General features: G+C 38.7%; 1 protein-coding gene across 4 annotated transcripts; it reads left to right on the top strand.

The window, feature by feature from the left end:
• The first annotated feature begins 9,652 nt into the window (after positions 1-9,652).
• LOC104108120 (katanin p60 ATPase-containing subunit A1-like) lies at positions 9,653-15,619 on the top strand. 4 transcript variants are annotated; one of them, XM_070195876.1, is made up of 8 exons: positions 9,653-10,227; positions 10,710-11,081; positions 11,209-11,457; positions 11,714-11,905; positions 12,607-12,851; positions 13,699-13,851; positions 13,961-14,048; positions 15,103-15,619. In XM_070195876.1, the coding sequence occupies exons 1-8, from the start codon at positions 9,895-9,897 to the stop codon at positions 15,382-15,384; spliced, it is 1,914 nt and encodes a 637-aa protein (XP_070051977.1). In that variant the 5' UTR covers positions 9,653-9,894; the 3' UTR covers positions 15,385-15,619. The 4 variants fall into 4 exon arrangements, with proteins under 4 accessions (XP_070051977.1, XP_070051978.1, XP_009615400.1 ...); XM_070195877.1 differs by having other exon boundaries at positions 9,654-10,227; positions 10,812-11,081; XM_009617105.4 differs by having other exon boundaries at positions 9,654-10,227; positions 11,209-11,337.
• Positions 15,620-18,594: the final 2,975 nt, after the last annotated feature.

Raw genomic sequence — 18,594 nt, 5'->3', positions numbered from 1 at the left:
CCAGATCTTCAGGGCGTGAACAATAGCTGCTAACTCGAGATCATGAACTGGATAATTCTTCTCATGCACCTTCAACTGTCTAGACGCGTAGGCAATCACCCTACCGTCCTGCATCAATACCGCTCCAAGGCCAATCCTCGAGGCATCACAATAGACAGTGTAGGACCCTGAACCTGTAGGCAATACTAATACTGGGGCTGTAGTCAAAGCTGTCTTAAGCTTCTGAAAGCTCTGCTCACACTCTTCGGTCCACCTGAACGGAGCACCCTTCTGGGTCAGCATGGTCATAGGTGTTGCAATGGATGAAAATCCCTTCACAATGCGACAGTAATACCCCGCCAAACTAAGGAAACTACGGATCTCCGTAGCTGATGACGGTCTAGGAAAACTCTGCACTGCCTCCACTTTCTTTGGATCTACCTTGATCCCATCACAAGACTCTGTGTGGCCCAAGAATGCCACTAAATCAAGCCAGAATTCACACATAGAAAATTTTGCATACAACCTCTTCTCCCTCAAAGTCTGAAGCACGATCCTCAGGTGCTGCTCATGATCTTCCCGAGACCGGGAATATACCAGGATGTCGTCAATAAACACAATGACGAAGGAATCAAGATAAGGCCGGAATACACTGTGCATCAAATGCATAAAGGCTGCAGGGGCATTGGTCAGCCCAAATGACATGACAAGAAACTCATAGTGACCATATCTGGTTGTGAAAGCAGTCTTCGGGATATTCGGATCCCGAATCTTCAACTGATGATAGCCAGAACGCAAGTTAATCTTGGAAAACACCCTGGCACCCTGTAACTGATCAAATAAATCATCAATGCGAGGCAAAGGATACATGTTCTTCACTGTAACCTTGTTCAGCTGCCGATAATCAATACACATACGCATAGAACCATCCTTCTTCTTCACAAATAAGACCGGAGCACCCCAAGGTGACACACTGGGCCGAATGAAGCCCTTATCAAGCAACTCCTACAACTTCTCCTTCAACTCCTTTAATTCAGGAGGAGCCATACGATATGGAGGAATAGAGATGGGCTGAGTGCCCGGCAACAAATCAATGCCAAAATCAATATCTCTGTCGGGCGACATGCCCGGAAGATCAGTTGGAAACACATCTGGGAAGTCCCTCACTACTGGAACTGACTCGACTGTAGGGGTATCAATACTGACATCTCTCACATAGGCCAAATATGCATCACACCCCTTCTCAACCATTCGCTGAGCCTTAAGAAATGAAATGACCCTGCGGGGAGTATACTCTAAGGTACCTCTCCACTCTAATCTCGGCAAATCTGGCATAGCCAGCATCACGGTCTTAGCGTGACAATCAAGAATAGCATAATGAGGCGACAACCAGTCCATGCCCAAGATAACATCAAAATCTACCATACTGAGTAATAACAAATCGGCTCTGGTCTCAAAATCACTAAGAGCAATCAAACACGACCGATATACACGATCCACAACGAGAGAATCTCCCACAGGAGTAGATACATAAATAGGAGAACTCAAAGAATCCCGAGATATCCCCAAATATGGAGAAGAATAAGAAGACACATATAAATACGTAGAGCCTGGGTCAAATAATACTGATGCATCCCTATGACAGACATGGACGATACCTGTGATGACTGAATCTGAAGCAACGGCCTCTAAACGGGATGAAAGGGCATAGTACCTGGCCTGACCTCCCTCTCTAGGGCGACCTTGACCTCCCCGACCTCCACCTCGAGCTGGCTGAGGAGGTGGGGTAGCAGCTGGTGCTGGAAGAATGGCCGGAGGACCCGGTGGAGCACATGGAGGTTGATAAGTCTGTGGAGGTGCACCCTTCCTGGCTCTGGGGCAATCTCTAACCAGGTGACGAGTGTCACCATACTCAAACCAACCTCTCGGAGGACACGGCGGCTGAGACTGATTCGGACCTGGCCTGCTAGACTGGCCGATAATAGCACCTCGAGTAGGAGGCATAGTGGATACTGGCGGTGCATAATAGGGCTCCTGAGGTCTAGGAGGAGCTAGAACACCGCTGGCTGCTGGAAGAGCTGAATGAACAGGGCGACTCACAAAACCCCTACCATAGCGTGCTGCTGGTGCACGAGCTCCTGAATAATGACCAGTCTCTCGAGACCTCTTGGCTTCTCTCTCCTCTCTGTCCCGGGCAAATATTCCCTCCACTCTCATAGCAATGCTCATTGCATGCTGATGTCCATCTCCAACTCCCTAGCCATACTGGTCCGAATACTGGGGTGGAGTCCCTCAATGAAGCAACGAACCCTCTCTCTGACTATAGCAACCAGAGCCGGTGCATGGCGAGCTAACCCACTGAAATGGACTGCATACTCCGACACAGTCATAGAACCCTGACGCAACTGCTCGAACTCTGCGCGCCAAGCATCCCTGAGGCTCTGAGGAATATACTCACGCAAGAACATCTATGAAAACTGAGTCCAAGTGAGTGAGGCTGCCTCGTCCGGACTACTCAGCTCATAGGCACGCCACCACTGATATGCTGCTCCTCTCAGCTGGAAAGCGGTGAAAGAAACCCCACTCATCTCCACAATGCCTATAGTGCGGAGAATACGATGACACTCCTCAAGAAAACCCAGAGCATCATCTGAAGCTAGTCCGCTAAAAGTAGGTGGGTGGTATTTCTTGTGCCTCTCAAGTCTGAGCTGCTCTGCCTCAGAAGCAGCTATCCTGATCTCATGCTGAACCGGAGCCACTGGGGGCATAGGAATATACTCTGGGGCCTGATCAACCTGGACCCTCTGCTCAGGGGTGCGGGATGCGGGAATCTGTGCCCCTCCCCAGTCCTGAGATGTAGCGGGAGCTATCGAAAATAGTCCAGCCTGAGCCAGAGTGCTGAACATGCTCAAGAACTGAGCTAAAGTCTCCTCGAGGGCTGGAGTAGCAATAGGGATCTCCGGTGCTGGCCCTCCAGCTGGAGGTGTTGGGGGCTCCTTTGACGCAGCTCTCGCAAGTGCTCGGGCTGCACCGCATGGTTGTCCTCTACCCCGATCCCGGCCTCTGGTGGCTTTGGCAGGAAGCTCGGGTGCCTGATCGTCGGTCCTCTCGTTGCGGGTCCTCACCATCTATGAGAAAGAATAGAATAGAATCTTAATTTTCTTTTTGGTGTCAATAACTCGCACGACAAGGAAATTAAAGAAATATGATTGTTCTTAATAGTTACATAGACTCTCGAAGATAAGTACGGACGTCTCCGCACCGATCCGCAAGACTCTAATAAACCGGCTTGTGACTCGCGACTCCTATGAACCTAGTGCTCTGATACTAACTTGTCACGACCCAAATTATCTCTCCGTAAGGTGTCGTGATGGCACCTAGTCTTTACGACTAGGTAAGCCTAATATTGCGAAAACTATAAAGAAACACAACATTTTAAAGATAAACAACATATTATAAATAGCCAAGAGTAGTACTACTCGGTATATACAAAATAATTTCCCAAGACCCGGTATATCACTAAGTCACAAGCTGCTATAATCTATGTAGCTCTATATAAAAGTCTGAAGATAATAAAGAAAGTCTCTAGGCGAGGGAGTAGAAGGGGACTCTGAAGATCTGCGGACGCAAGCAGTAGTACCTTGAAGTCTCCTAAAATCAGCAGCACGTATTAACCCCGAGGCTGATAGCTCGCACCTGGATCTGCACACAAAAATATGTGTAGGGAAGGGCATGAGTACACCATAATGGTACCCAGTAAGTTTCAAGCCTAGCCTCGGTCGAGTAGTGATGAGGTCAGGTCAAGGCCCTACCGGAGTAAATATAATAAATTAAATAGTAAAATATATAAGTAAAATTTATGGTGACACAGTTAAAGAAATTCTCGAAAATTTAACAGTTAAGGGAGCCCTCGACTCAAAACAAGGTAAACACAGTGGAAAATCTCTCGGGATACCGTCCCGTAGTTTTAAAATAATATGCAGTACAGGGGGATCTCCCGAAATACATCCGTAGTCCCAAAGTAAATATGCAGTACAAGGGGATCTCCCCGAATACGTCCGTAGTCCCAAAATAAATATGCAGTACAGGGGGATCTCCCGTAATACGTCCGTAGTCCCAAAGTAAATATGCAGTGCTGGGGGATCTCCCGAAATACGTCCGTAGTCACAAAGTAAATATGCAGTACAAGGGGATCTCCCGGAATACGTCCGTAGTCCCAAAGTAAATATGCAACGCAAGATGAAATGACAGGTATGACATCGAGTTATACAGTTTATACTGGACACAGATAAGTCAAATAAGGACTTAGCTAAACATGACGCACAGAATGTCAATTAGGCAGTTAAAATACGTAAACATGCTTTTCTAGTCTAAACTACACAATTAAACATGTTAGTACAACTTAATAAGAGAAGCAATTTATGATTTAAAAAGGTTAAACAGGATTTTTGTAATAATAGCCCGTGTACGTACTCGTCACCTCACGTACACGGCGCCCACATACCAAATAATATCAAGATATCCTAAGGGGGAAGTCCCCAACATAAGGTTAGGCAGGCCGCTTACCTCGAACCGCTCAAATCACCCCGATAACACGTTCTTGCCACGAGTATCTGACTCCAAATGGCCCGAATCTATTCAAATAAATTGCATAATGTAAATATAACTACGAGTAACTAATTTAGCTAATTAATTCGAAGCTAAAGCGTGAAATTAGGAAAAATGCCCAAAAAGTTACCCCGGGCCCACGTCTCGGAATCGGGTAAAATTCACAAAATACGAACACCCATTCACTCACGAGTTTACTCGTACCAAAATTGTTCAAATCCGATACCAAAATCTCGATCAAAATCCCAAATTTTGGCCTAAGAATCTTTCTCAATTTCTCACCCCAAATCCGAAATTAAACGATGAAATCAACCATAGATTAGTGGAATATAACCATAAAGGAGTTAGGAATCATTACCCAAAAACTTCGGCCAAAAATCTCTCCAAATTTCGCCTTCTACCGAGCTCTCAATCAAATTTTTGTGTTATGAACTCAACCCTTATTTTTGAACCTTAAATTCTGCCCAGGTGCGTTCTTCTTCGCGAACGCGACATCACGATCGCGAACGCGATGAACAATCTTCCACTGGCCCAAAATTCCTCCTTCGCGAATGCGAGGGGACTCTCGCAAACGCGTACCTTCCACTGACGGACCCTTCGCGAACGCGCGAACCTCTTCGCGAACGCGTAGGCTTAATGCCCGAAGCTTTCTCTGCCCCGTTCCTCTACGCAAACACGAGGACCATATCGCGAATGCGTAGGCTTAAGGTCCCACACCTTCATGAACGCGGGAACAACATCGCGAACGCGACGAACAACTTCGCTGCCTTTTCCAGATGCTCTACGCGATCGCGAGGCACCTCTCGCAAACACGATGAAAGATTTTTCTGCAATAAAACACCAGAAATCTACCACTTCTCTAAGTCCAAAGATGACTCGTTGAGCATCCGAAACACACCCGAGGCTCCCGGGACCTCGACCAACCATACCAACCAATCCTAAAATACCATACGAACTTAGTCAAGCTCTCAAATCACATCAAACAACGCTAAAATCACGAATCACCCTCCAATTCAAACTTAAAGAACTTGAAACTTCAAAATTCTACAACCGATGTCAAAACCTATCAAATCACGTCCGATTGACCTCAAATTTTGCGCACAAGTCATAATCAACATTACAGACCTACTCCAACTTCCAGCCCAAAACTCTAAAAATTCGACTTTCGCCATTTCAAGCCTAAATGAGCTACGAACCTCCAAAACACAATCCGGACACGCTCCTAAATCCAAAATCACCTAACAGAGCTAACGGAACCGACAAAATTCTATTCTGGAGTCGTCTTCACACAGTTCCGACTACGGTCCAAATCCTAAGGCTTAAGCTCTCATTTAGGGATTAGGTGTCCCAAAACACTCCGAAACTCAAAACCAATCATCCCGGCATGTCACAATAGCAGAAAATAGATTTGGAAAAAGCAGTTAATAGGGGTTCGGGGCTCTAACTCTCAAAACGACCGATCGACTCGTTACAATATCTTACGACTTAATTTTTTTAATTTCTTTTTCACACAAAAATTTATTTGTACCCAACTGGATTTACACCTTCAGGTGTTCGGGTTATAGATCCAAAAACTTTACGTTTTTCAAGTGAAGTCAATTCTTCTTGGATAACGTCTTTTCATTTTGGCCAATCATTTCTCCGTCTACATTCATCGCCAGATTTCGGTTCAAGATCCTCATCTTATTGCATTATTTCAACAGTAACAAAAGATTATCGACAACTATATCATTTCGATTCCATCTTTTTTCAGTTGAGGTATAATTTATCAATATCTCTTCATTTTCAACATTTTTAGGTATTTGAACCTCTCTTGAAATTTTATCAATTGTTATGTCTCGGGGCTCTTCTTGAGTAACTACCTCCATATTATGACCATCTTGATCATTTGTCCCTTTTTTGAGGATTTTTTTAATATTTGAACCGATTGGTCTACTACGTTTTAAGTGCGACTTAGACTCATTTGCTTTAATAGAGTCCTACCGGGTCATCAACTCGAATTGGAGCATTTGCAGTTGAAATATGAGATTTAGTAATCCTTGGTAGATTGGTAAATGCATTGGCACTTGATTTATAATACTTTGCAAATGAATTATCTTTTGAACCTCCGGTTCATATTGATTTATACAAGAATCTAAATAAGACAGTGATAATGCATTCCAATCAATATCTTTTTTCAGCTGCTTATTCTCATCCCCTAATGTTAAAAGTGATTTTCTAATTGTTCTAAGAAATTCACAAATTAATTTCAAAACAGTGATCCATTTGTACTATAACTGATAATCCCATAATAATACCAGTATAAATTTGACCATCATATTCACAACTATTAAGAAATGTTTGGACGTATGCTTAGTGAAGGGAAAGTGGAAACACATGCGGGCCTGCATATAATAGTTATTTATTAAGTATATTAGCCTGGAGGATGTGTCTAGTTACTAATTTATTTTCAACTGATAAATAGTATGACGGTGCCAAGCAAATATTGGTGAAGGGATTATCCAGCCGCAGATGTAACTATTATCATCATTTTACTCTATTATCGTTCATGTAATATAGGTCCGAATTGGACATTCAATTGCTTCAATTTGAATTATTCGGAGAATGCAATACCTGTATTTAATCTATTTCTTATACATATTTATATATATCTACAGAGTTTCAACCAAGGCATCTAAGTGGCTTGGCACTCCGAGCCTTCCACATAAATCCGTCCCTGAATGAACAACGCATGCAGTGAGAAGCAATCTTATGGACAATCAAACCTATTTCTCGATTCAATCAAAGAGGTGAATAGGATTCCAATAGAGATATGTAAAAAGTAGGTCCAATTACGCGTACTCCTAATCCTAATTAAATAGAATGTAACGATATAGGAATCCATGTGTAAATATAGTATCTATCAAGATAGGCCCGAATGCCCCCTTCTCATAATGAGAATGTATATAACCCTATTCCGGTCTAGTCCGGTATGGAATGAACTTATAATCATGGAATCAACTAGATCATCAGATTATAAGTTCATAACCCTAGCCCATTTTCATTTCTGGCGGAACAGATCTACTAATTCTTTGATTCCGATTAGTAAGAGGGATCTTGAACTAAGAAATAGACCCTACAAGCTAAAAAAGGCTACATGCGTGATGTTGAATTCAAATAGAAGCAGTAACCATTTTGCGGTCCTTCCCGTTATGTTAAGACGTGTTTCTCGAACAAATACTTGTTTTGTAGGTCCATGAAAGCTATTAAACGTATGTATGTGAGATAACAGTAAAGCATGGTTACAAAAGCGCAAAGTACACGTCAAGATTCTACATACAAAATATGCATAGCAGTAGCACCAGAATAAGTTTAAAAGAAATATACCCTGTTCTGAGAAAGAGAATAAACAAAACTTAGGGTGTGTTTGGTATAACGAAAAATGTTTTTCAAGAAAATATTTTATTGGAAAATAAGTAGTAATTTTATTTATTTTTCGGTATTTGGTACGCGCAAACTTTCAAACACATAAACCTCCGAACTCATAACTTTGGAACTTGTAAAATTTCGAACATGTAAACCGAAAGATGAAAAAACTAAAACAACAGATGAAATTACAAAAAGAAAATATTTTTTTTGCGGGGGGGGAGGGGGGGATGCAGAAATTTGAAATTATAAAATAAAAAGTTTTTTTGTGCGGGGGTGGGTGGTGCAGAAAAATAAAAAATAAAAATTTGAAATTTCAAAAAAAAAAAAATATTTTTGGGGGGTATGTGTGTGTGTGGGGGGGTGGGGGGTGGAGTAGGGTGGATGGTGGAAAAAAAAAACTGAAATTTGAAAAAACAAAAGCTTTTCTGAGAGAGGGGGTGGGGTAGGTAGACATGGGGTGGAGTTAGGTGGGTGGGTTGGTGAGGGTAGGGAATAGGACGGGGAAGGTTGAGAAGGAGTTTTGGAAAATATTTTCCTTCTCTTGATAAGGAAAATATTTTTCTCCAATTGGAGAAAAATGAGTTAATAAGAAAAATATTTTTCAAAATATTTAAACCAATCAAACATGAGAAAATTGAAAAATATTTTCCTTCATACCAAACAAACCCTTAGAGATAATGAATGTGTTATAAAATAAAAGCAATAAAGCAAGAACTATGTAATTAACTAAGACTAATAATTGAAGAGAATGATAATATTAGAAAGGAATGTTTCTTTCTTTATTAGGTTTATTAATGAACCTATTTATAGAAATATTTCAATGTTACAAATCAATCCTAAACCTGTTATGAATACAAAACCAATTCAAAACCTGTTATGAAGGTTCGTTGCAAGTGGATGATTCCACTTGCCGAATTTATAACACAAGTCATATTTTAGTTGCTCTTCATTTTTTATTTCAATATTATTCATATTGATGTACCTTAACATTTTTCTAAAATTATCATATTTGATTTGTTTTGTTATATCATTTCTCTTAATTTTTTTTTATATGAATATGTGTGGGGATATATGTATAGTTCGCTGTGAGGCACCAGATTGAGAAATATTAAGAATAGAATAACACAGGTTACCATTGTTGATTATCATGACATCAATAAACGTACCATCAAGAAGCCATTAGTATCTTTAGAAAACTAAATAAAATTACTTAACAAGAATTTCGAAAAATATTATAAAACTAGATATTAATAATAAAATAGATAAAACCTTGAAATAACTCCATTTGAATTTGAAGACTAAAAGACTTTATTAAAATGTGCAATAGTTGATATTAGAAAAAAATATTATCCTGTAAATCTAATATAATTACTTTTTCTCAAACGCGAAAAGCGTGGACAACTTTACTAAGTGATTAACTAATCCAATTACGTAATTTGCTAAACAATGTAAATTCACCAATATTAAATTAAAAAGTTGATGTAATAATATGTTACGAGGGTTTATAATTTAGTTTTCATTATTTCCTTTTCATTACATACAATAATTTTCTCTCGACTCGAGAAAATAGCAAACATCATTCCTTTTATTAATAATTTTAAATTAGTCGAAAAAAGAAAAAACCACACTAGAAAGCCCATTTCGGTAAGACTTTAGCAAAAATCTTTCTAAAACCAATACACCTATATTTTGAGGGGAAAACCGGTCATCAAGTGGAGTTAGAATTCTAGCTATGGATTTAGTAGAATATATTAGGAAATTCACTGAATAACTTTTATAAAATCCAGAACCCAAAATCTCCAAATTCTGAACCGCCTCTGTATCTCGTTCCTTTAGTTGCAAATCTTGTTCTTGATCATCTAGTAAGCATATAAGTCGTATTGTTAATTGAAGAAGAAGATGGTGGCGGTGGCTCCTAATTCTAATTGTAGCAGAGATGAGAAGATGAAGAAAATCTTCGACAAGTTCGACGTTAACAAAGATGGCCATCTCGACATGACGGAGCTGGTGGAATGGGTCAAGGCTTTAGAACCCGAATTGAATAACAATGTGCAGAGCATTCAGTTCAAACTTTCAAGCTTCCTCACCCCCAATTACTACGCTGTCCTAGCTGGTAATGTTAGCCTAAACTATATTGGCTTCACCCGCATTTATGCTCAAGGTTTTCGTAACGTTGATCATGACTTCAACTCCCTCGGTCTCCAATTTCAACCCAATTCTGCAATTCAGCAGGTAATAATTCTTTTGTTTTGTTTGTTTCCCCAACCCTTATGTCACTGGTAGGGCTGGCAAACAGGCGGGTCGGGGTCGAAAACGTGTCGTGCAAAATGGATAAATTATCCGACCCGACCCATATTTAATACGGATAGAAAATGGGTTAACCGGCGGATAATATACATGCTTCTTGAATATATCACTTTTGGAGAATTACTTGTCTCCCAAATTTGATGAACCCCAATTTGAACTTTTACAAATGTAAAAGTTACTCATTAGTTATCCATTGGTTATTCATTTTTTAATCTAAGTGGATAATACGGTTCTTATCTATATTTGACCCGTTTTTAAAAAGTTTATTTTCCAACCCATTTTTTAGTCGATAATATAGGTGGATAACTGTTTTTTCCAATCCGTTTTGCCACTAGGGTTTTAATAAAGGCTTTACTACTTGGATTCCCAAATTAAAACTGTAATGTTTGCTTTAATTTGTGTGTTAGTTTTCAAGGAGTGTCAGTCTATCACCCACAAAACAAATAGAGAAGAAGAATACGACACAAATATCTAACCAAGTTCAGGCAACGCCACAAATGTCTAACCAGGTTCAGGCGACGCCACAAATATCGAACCAAGTTCAGGCAATGACACAAGTGTCTAATCAAGTTAAGGCAACGGCACAAGTGTCTAACCAAGTTCAGGCGACGCCACCAGTATCTAACCAAGTATCTAACCAAGTTCAGGCAACGGCACAAATATCTAACCAAGTTCAGGCAATGACACAAATGTCTAACCAAGTTCAGGCAGCAACGCGATTATCTCAACTTCAGGCTACCCAAGGTCGGTTAATGACACAATTATCTAACCAAGTTCAGGCAAGTATTTCATGAAACTTCAATCTTAAGTAGTCGCTGGGATTGTTATATTATTTTCTTTTCCTTTTTCCAACTTCTTTCTTTTATTAGGTTACAAAGTTTCTGTTGTCCAATGAAATTTTTATAGGGGGGAAGCTACAGTTTTGCTGGGCAGGTGAATAATTACAGAAACACACTGCAACAAGCGATACCAACACTGAATAATTGCAGAAACACAGTGCAACAAGGGGTACAAACACCTCAGCTGCCTGGGCAGGTGAACAATTATAGAAACACAGTGCAACAAGTGGTACAAATACCTCATCTGCCTTTAATACTATTCGAGAACATTTTGATAATGTTGCTTTTTGGGCACCATCTAGGCTCAAATCACAAAGTATTTTACTAAACTCCAATCTTAAATAATGTTTAATCTTCGCTCTGCAAGGCCAAATTGATTATAGATGAGATTTAATATAAAAGCGGTAGACTTTACTGCTATATAAAATTCAGTAACCATGCGTGAAACTAACACATAATGTTTTAGAGCAGTTGGTGTAGTGACACTGCAAAAACTGCTTTACTCTATTTGTACGAAGCTGAGACTTTAAGTTCTTTATAATATTCACAGCGTCCTTCTTTACAACTATCAGAATGCTGTAGCTGGCGTTAAGCCAAAAGGAGAGTATAACGGGCCTGATCCCCAACTGGCTGCTAGTCTTGAAAAAGAAATATTGGATACTACTCCAGGGGTGAGATGGGATGATGTTGCGGGACTAAATGAAGCAAAGAGGCTTCTACAGGAAGCAGTGGTACTCCCACTGTGGATGCCTGAATACTTCCAGGTACTGCAGATAGTTTATTCTGATTATAAGACTACTAAATAATGATACATCTGTGTTTGGTACGATGGAAGTCATATTTTAGGAAAATATTTTTCATCCTTTTCTGGTGTTAAAAAAGCTAGAATGATGTCATTTTCTTTATAACTACCTTAACTTTCAACTTCATATTCATCTTCTCCAACTAACATTTAGACATTACTATTGAATCTTAGTTCTTAAAAAATTTCATCAAAATACTTCCGAATTTGTTAATTTTATTATTATTTACAGAAAATATTTTTCATTGACCAATCAAACACCGAAATTTGTTTTTAGGAAAAAATGTTGAAGCATTTTCATCTGTTCTGAAAAAAGTGTTTTCTTTGGGGCAAAATAACTTCCGACATACCAAACACACTTATGTTTCCTTTTCTTTTGCCTTGTTACAAACTGTTTATTAGATGTGGAAACGGTCCTCGAAGTTAATTAAGAAAATAAGCTGGTAATAGTTTTTGCTATTGAAAACTGAACTGTCTCATATACCTGTCATCACATAACGAGGATACAATCTGATCCAACGGAAGTCGCAACTTCTTGCTATGTACAAGTTTTGACTTGCAGCTATCCACATGTTGTAACTACATGGCACATTAATAAAAAGAATAATGAATACTTATATTATGAAACTTCTATATAGTTTACATATTAAATGTTACTTGCAGGGAATCAGGAGACCTTGGAGAGGAGTTCTTATGTTTGGTCCTCCTGGCACAGGGAAAACACTCTTGGCCAAAGCTGTTGCTACAGAGTGTGGGACAACATTTCTGAATGTTTCTTGCTCTTCGTTGTTGGCAAAATTGTATGGGGAGAGTGAACGACGGGTACGGTGCTTGTTTGATCTTGCTCGTGCTCGTGCTCCAAGTACAATTTTTATTGATGAGATTGATTCTCTTTGTAGTGCCAGAGGGTAAGCAATCTGTTCTTTCTAAAATGATTTCATATACATGTGATAGCTGAGGATTTTTCTCATTGTCTTGCTGTTGTGTAAGATTTATTTTCATCACCATATGTGATAAATTTATGTACTAGGCATAGATTATATGTTACGGGTCTACACGTCATAGTAACTAGACTTCAATCATCTAATAGACACATGATTGGTGATGGACCGTATATTAGTTTGACGACCAGTTCGTTCTTGCTTTTTCCCGAGTAAATAAGTGAAGGGCCTCTACTAATCCAAAGCCTTGCATAGGAGCTGCAGAGAGCAGAGAAGGTTAAAACAATTACCTTAATAGAATACCTAGTAGAAGGAAATTAGAGGCTGTATGTTTTTCGGAAACTGGATCATACTGTAGTATCACTTGAGCAGCTTAGTCTGGTCTGAACTGATAGTCCCATCCGTACATACTGACAAGTCTATGTTTTTCAACCATAGAGATTTTTATCAAGCTACCAAATAATGCGTCTGAGAAGTGCCGGTGACTTTAAACTGATATTTGCTAGATCATAGATTGTTATATTATCTTTATCAGGTCACCGATTAATGTGTTATCATAAAGATTTATATCTACATTTTAAGTAACCTGATTGTGAATAATTTTTGTAACATTATTGCATACTAAATATTTCGTCCTGCTCCTCTTTCTTTCACCTACCTCGTGTGTACGCACACATCCCACAATAACATTTATGCATGTGCTCAACAATCAACATTAATTTGAGCATAAAATGTTCTTAAGTATGTTAAACTTATAATTTTTTAGTTTTACTTCTAGTGATAAAACTTCATGAACTCTGGACCTGTTTCTCAGGGCTCCTGGAGAGAATGAAGTATCCCGAAGGGTGAAGTCTGAACTTCTAGTTCAGATTGATGGGTTAAACAACTCCACTAATAATATAGCAGGCAAACCGGTCACAGTTTTGGCAGCAACAAATTTCCCCTGGGGTCTTGATGAGGCACTAAGGTTAACTTTACTCCTTAACTTCCTAGTCAATATTAGCTTTTTTAGTCTGATTTGTATTCTGTTTCGTATCTGGATCTTGGCTAATTAGTGATTCACTGTACTACTGTAGGAGGCGGCTAGAAAAGCGGATTTACATCCCACTTCCTGATTTTAAGAGCCGTAAGGAGCTTATAAAGATAAACTTGATATCAATCACGGTAAGCTCTCATTATTGGTGTTGGCTAGTTTCTTAATTTGTAGGTACTGTGCTTCATTGTCTTGAAAGAAGTTCATCTGCTATATTATCTTAATGTCTCTACTTAAAAAATAGGTTTTGATTCAAAGTCACTAAAGGAATGAGTATGACCACACTGAAAATTTTCAAGTTTCAACTTACAAAGAAAATGTACATACCATAATAATTACAAGGTTCACTCATGGATGTCTCATGGGGATCAAATCCATGGCTTGTAGTGCTATGTAGAGCACAAAGGTTCCGAAACTAGACAAATGTTTACATATATTTTATGGTATGGTCCTAACAGACATTGTTCCTTCTTTGGCTGATAGCGTAGTGGATTCAACAAAATGAGTAGGAACATGAAGATTGATTTTGTTGGTTAATTATGGCCAGCTTGGTACTATCTTTAGCTAGAAGGTGTGCCACATAGTTTGCTTCCCCGAAGCTATGCCTGATGACAGGGCTCTCCAGCTGGAGCATTTACCACCTGCAAGAATCCATAATAGTGTTATACAATGGGGAATCATTTTCAAGTAGGTTTAACACCTCCATGGAATCTGTCTCCACTTCCAGTGGCTTTAAGTAAACTACATTATGTTATTGCCGATACTAGTTCAATGATTATTAATAGTATTAACAATGAATACGATATTAGGATATATAAAAGAAAAAAAGAAAGAAGAAGAAGCTGATAATAAGAGACCTTTTGGTTGGATCTCAATATAATTTTTAAGTTACTAGAATGACAAGGGTGGTGCTGGAAATCAGTAAGAACTTTAAACATAAACTTTTGTTACATTGTGACTTGAGCTAAGCCTCATCCAGGATTTAGAGTTTGTGTGATCTCATTATATGTATAAAACAAATTTTAAAGTTTTTCTCATTTGCATGCGGCGTTTGAGCTGAAAGAAATGTGTTCAGTCGAACCATAGAACTGGCCCTAGATCTGCCTGTGATTATTATTGCTCCTCGAGATTGAACAGAAAATTTTGTTGATACTAACAATCTGTATCATGTATCATGAATGCCAGTTAGCTCCTGACCTGGATATTGACCAAGTGGCACGAAGAACAGAAGGTTTCAGTGGAGACGATCTAACAAATATCTGCAGAGATGCTTCTTTAAGCGGCATGAGACGTAAGATAGCAGGGAAAAACCCAGATGAGATTAAGAACATGTCCAAGGCTGAGATTTTGAAAATTCCAGTTATGATGGATGACTTCCTAGAAGCTTTAGATAAAATACAACCCACAGTTTCTGCAGTGGACATTGAACGACACGAGAAATGGTTTTCAGAATTTGGATCAACGTAGACAATCAAGTAAATGCAAGTTAGGAGTGCTTAGAAAATCACGTAAATGCTAGTTAGAAGTGCTTTTTTTGGTCCAGAAAGATACAATTACTAGTGAGTCATTGGTCATATGTCACAGTTGTTATTCCTTCAGTTTTGTGCTCTACCTATTTTGACATTGTCGATTGTCTGTATGTATATGAAACTGCGAAAAGGCTCACCATCGGCAAGGTTTATAATACTGCGATATTTTACAATCTGCTTAATGTGATTCAGATTTACGAAGCAAAAAAGGATCACCCCATTGAAAGTGTCTTACCATGAACAAGCTTTTCTGCACAAATAAAGTATCTTAGTTCAGAGAATTAAAATTAAATTAATCAAAGGAGAGTTGTTCAATTTTGTAAAATAAAAATAATAATTCTATCTCCGTAAGCTCTCATTATTGTTGTGAGCTAGTTTCTCAATTTGGAGGTACTGCTGGATTTAGAGTTAGAAGAGTACTCATATATAAGCATTTTCACTCTTTTGACTCATAGACGAATCCAAAATTTTAATTCTACGGGTTTAAGATTTCGACTTCAACCATTGAACCTGTCACATTGTTTGAGTTATGGGTTGATAGCTCATTTTCTTCAGTAATTTTAATGAATTTTATAGTGAAAATCCAAGTCTAAGATAAAAGTTATGAGTTCAATTGAACTCATAACTCGCCCCTGTTATGACCACCGGGAAAAAGAAGAGGCCATCTGTGTCTTCCTCCTCATTACAATACCCAGCCTTTTTCTAGAGTGAAGCTCTCTACACTTTCTTTTCTTTTTAAATAAAAATAAAAAAATGTTACAAAAATGTTTCTCCAATCTTTATTCTCGTTTGTGAAGTAATTCTCCATGTTCTCTGTATTCATAATCAATGCCTCATTTAATACCATTAAGATTAAATTGTCAGAATTTGAATGCACACTGAGATGTTATTTCTAGATCTGAGCATTGAATATATCTAATCAAATAATGCATTCATATAGAAATAAACTACTTTTCCTTATTAAGGGGGTGACAGAGAGACGATAATATATATAGAGGCTGAGAAACCAAAAGATGGAGTTGTCAAACCTCATTAGGAGCATAAACGCAACGATCTGACCGGTCGTTTTGAGAGTTATAGCCCCATTCCCCCATTTACTGCTCATTCTGTACTTTATAGCTGTATTGTGACTTGTCGGGGTAGTCAGTTCGAGTCCGGAGAGATTTCGGAATGAATTGAGACACTTATTCTCAAGGTTGAAAACTTAAGTTGAAAAAGTTGATCGGATATTGACTTATGTGTAAACGACCCCGGAATAGAGTTTTGATGATTCCAATAGCTCCGTATGGTAATTTTGGACTTAGGAGCGTGTCCGAAAAATTATTTGGAAGTCCGTAGCTAAATTAGGCTTGAAATGGCTAAAATAGAAATTTAAGTTTGGAAGTTTGACCGGGGAGTTGACTTTTTGATATCGAAGTCGGAATCCAGTTCTGAAAATTTTCATAGCTCCGTTATGTCACTTATGACTTATGTGCAAAGTTTGAGGTAAATTGGACTTGATTTGATATGTTTCGGCATAGAATGTAGAAGTTGGAAATTGTTAAGTTCCTTAAACTTGAATTGGAGTATGATTCGTGGTTTTAGTGTTGTTTGATGTAATTTGAGGTTTCGACTAAGTTTGTATGATGTTGTAGGACTTGTTGGTGTATTTGGTTGAGGTCCTGGGGGCTTTGGGTAAGTTTCGAAAGGTTAACGGATCAATTTTGGACTTGGAGAACAACTGAAAAATTTCTGGTGTCCAGCTCTGGTTTCCTTCTTCGCGTTCGCGAGAAAGGTCTCGCGTTTGCGAAGGGGAACTAGGGCAGGCGAGAGTTTGTTCTTCGCATTCGCGAAGCAAGGGACGCGTTCACGAAGGGTGAGGGCCAGTGTGCATCGCGAGCGCGAGAGAGGCCACGCGTTCGCGAAGAAGAGTGAGGGCTAGGGTGGACTTCACGCGTTAGCCTACGCGTTCGCGAATGAGGCGTCGCATTCGCGAAGGCATGGGACCCCTGGTCATCGTGTTCGCGAAGAGGAGATTTTGGGCAGCACATTTTGTGCTTCGCGAACGCGAGGCAAGGGTCGCGTTCGCGAATAAGAAATCCCTGGGCAGAAACTTTAAGTTCTGAAATTGGAGCTCGGGAAGAGGCAATTTTCGGGAGATTTTTAAGAAAAATAACGGGGTAAGTGTTCTTTACTCAATATTGGTCAAATTACCCGAATCTATGGTTGTTTTTAATATTTAATTGAGGATTTAAGTTGGAAGATTTAGAAAACCCTCTTGATTTAATTTGAAGATTTGACGGTCGAATTGATGTTGAATTTTAGTAAAAATTATATGGTTGAACTCGTGGTTGAATGGGCATTCGTATTTTATAACTTTTGTCGGGTTCTGAGACGTGGGCTTATTGAGTTAAATTTCGAATTTTATTGGAAAATTAGTATTTTCATATGGAATTAATTTCCAATAATTTGTATTGAATGAATCGAAATTATTATGACTAGATACGAGAATTTTGGAGGCTAATTCGCGAGGCAAAGGCATAGTAGAGTAAAGAATTACACAAGTCGAGGTAAGTGACTTGTCTAACCTTGTGTGGTAGAAATTTCACTTAGGATTGATATTGATATGATAATTGTGATGTGTGAAAAGTCATGTACGCGAGGTGAAGAGTGTGTACACGGGCTAAATATGAAAAACTATGGTTTTAAATTGTGTAGATCTCTGTTGCAAATTAATTAAATTATTTAACCGGTTATATTCATCATCATTGATCTATTTTTATATTTTAAATTTTTCTGACATTTTTCCTGCTAATTGCTTTACCTATTTAGTTGAAATTTTGTTTCTTTTATTTTGTGCTCAATATTTGAAAGTTGAATTTCTTAATTGAATTAATATTAATATGAAGTATTTGACATTTTAAAATTTGGTATTGAAGCAACGTGCTAAAAATTGTGAAATATTATTTTTGCTGAGTTATTCATTCCCGAATATTTTGTGAGATTTTTATACTCATTGTGATTGAGCCGTGAGCTCCTTATTGTGGAAAAATATTGTTATTGTTGATTTATTTTGGATAGCTGAAATATTTGGGTACTTGAGGTGCAAATTGTGATATATTGTGATATTGATACGCATGCGGTTGTATAAGGTCTGGGTGTTGAAACA

This window comes from Nicotiana tomentosiformis, chromosome 2, assembly GCF_000390325.3.
Source record: "Nicotiana tomentosiformis chromosome 2, ASM39032v3, whole genome shotgun sequence".
NCBI classification, from domain to species: Eukaryota; Viridiplantae; Streptophyta; class Magnoliopsida; order Solanales; family Solanaceae; genus Nicotiana; species Nicotiana tomentosiformis.
The sequence above is the reverse complement of the archived record's forward strand: the minus strand, read 5'-3'. Positions and strand labels throughout refer to the sequence as shown.

What these genes read in the sequence shown, in the direction of transcription:
- LOC104108120 (XM_070195876.1), top strand. Translation starts at nt 9,895, where the DNA reads ATGGTGGCGGTGGCTCCTAATTCTAATTGTAGCAGAGATGAGAAGATG. An exon ending in AATTATCTAACCAAGTTCAG is followed by an intron (nt 11,082 to 11,208) that starts GCAAGTATTTCA and finishes AAATTTTTATAG; the next exon opens with GGGGGAAGCTACAGTTTTGC. An exon ending in GGATGCCTGAATACTTCCAG is followed by an intron (nt 11,906 to 12,606) that starts GTACTGCAGATA and finishes TGTTACTTGCAG; the next exon opens with GGAATCAGGAGACCTTGGAG.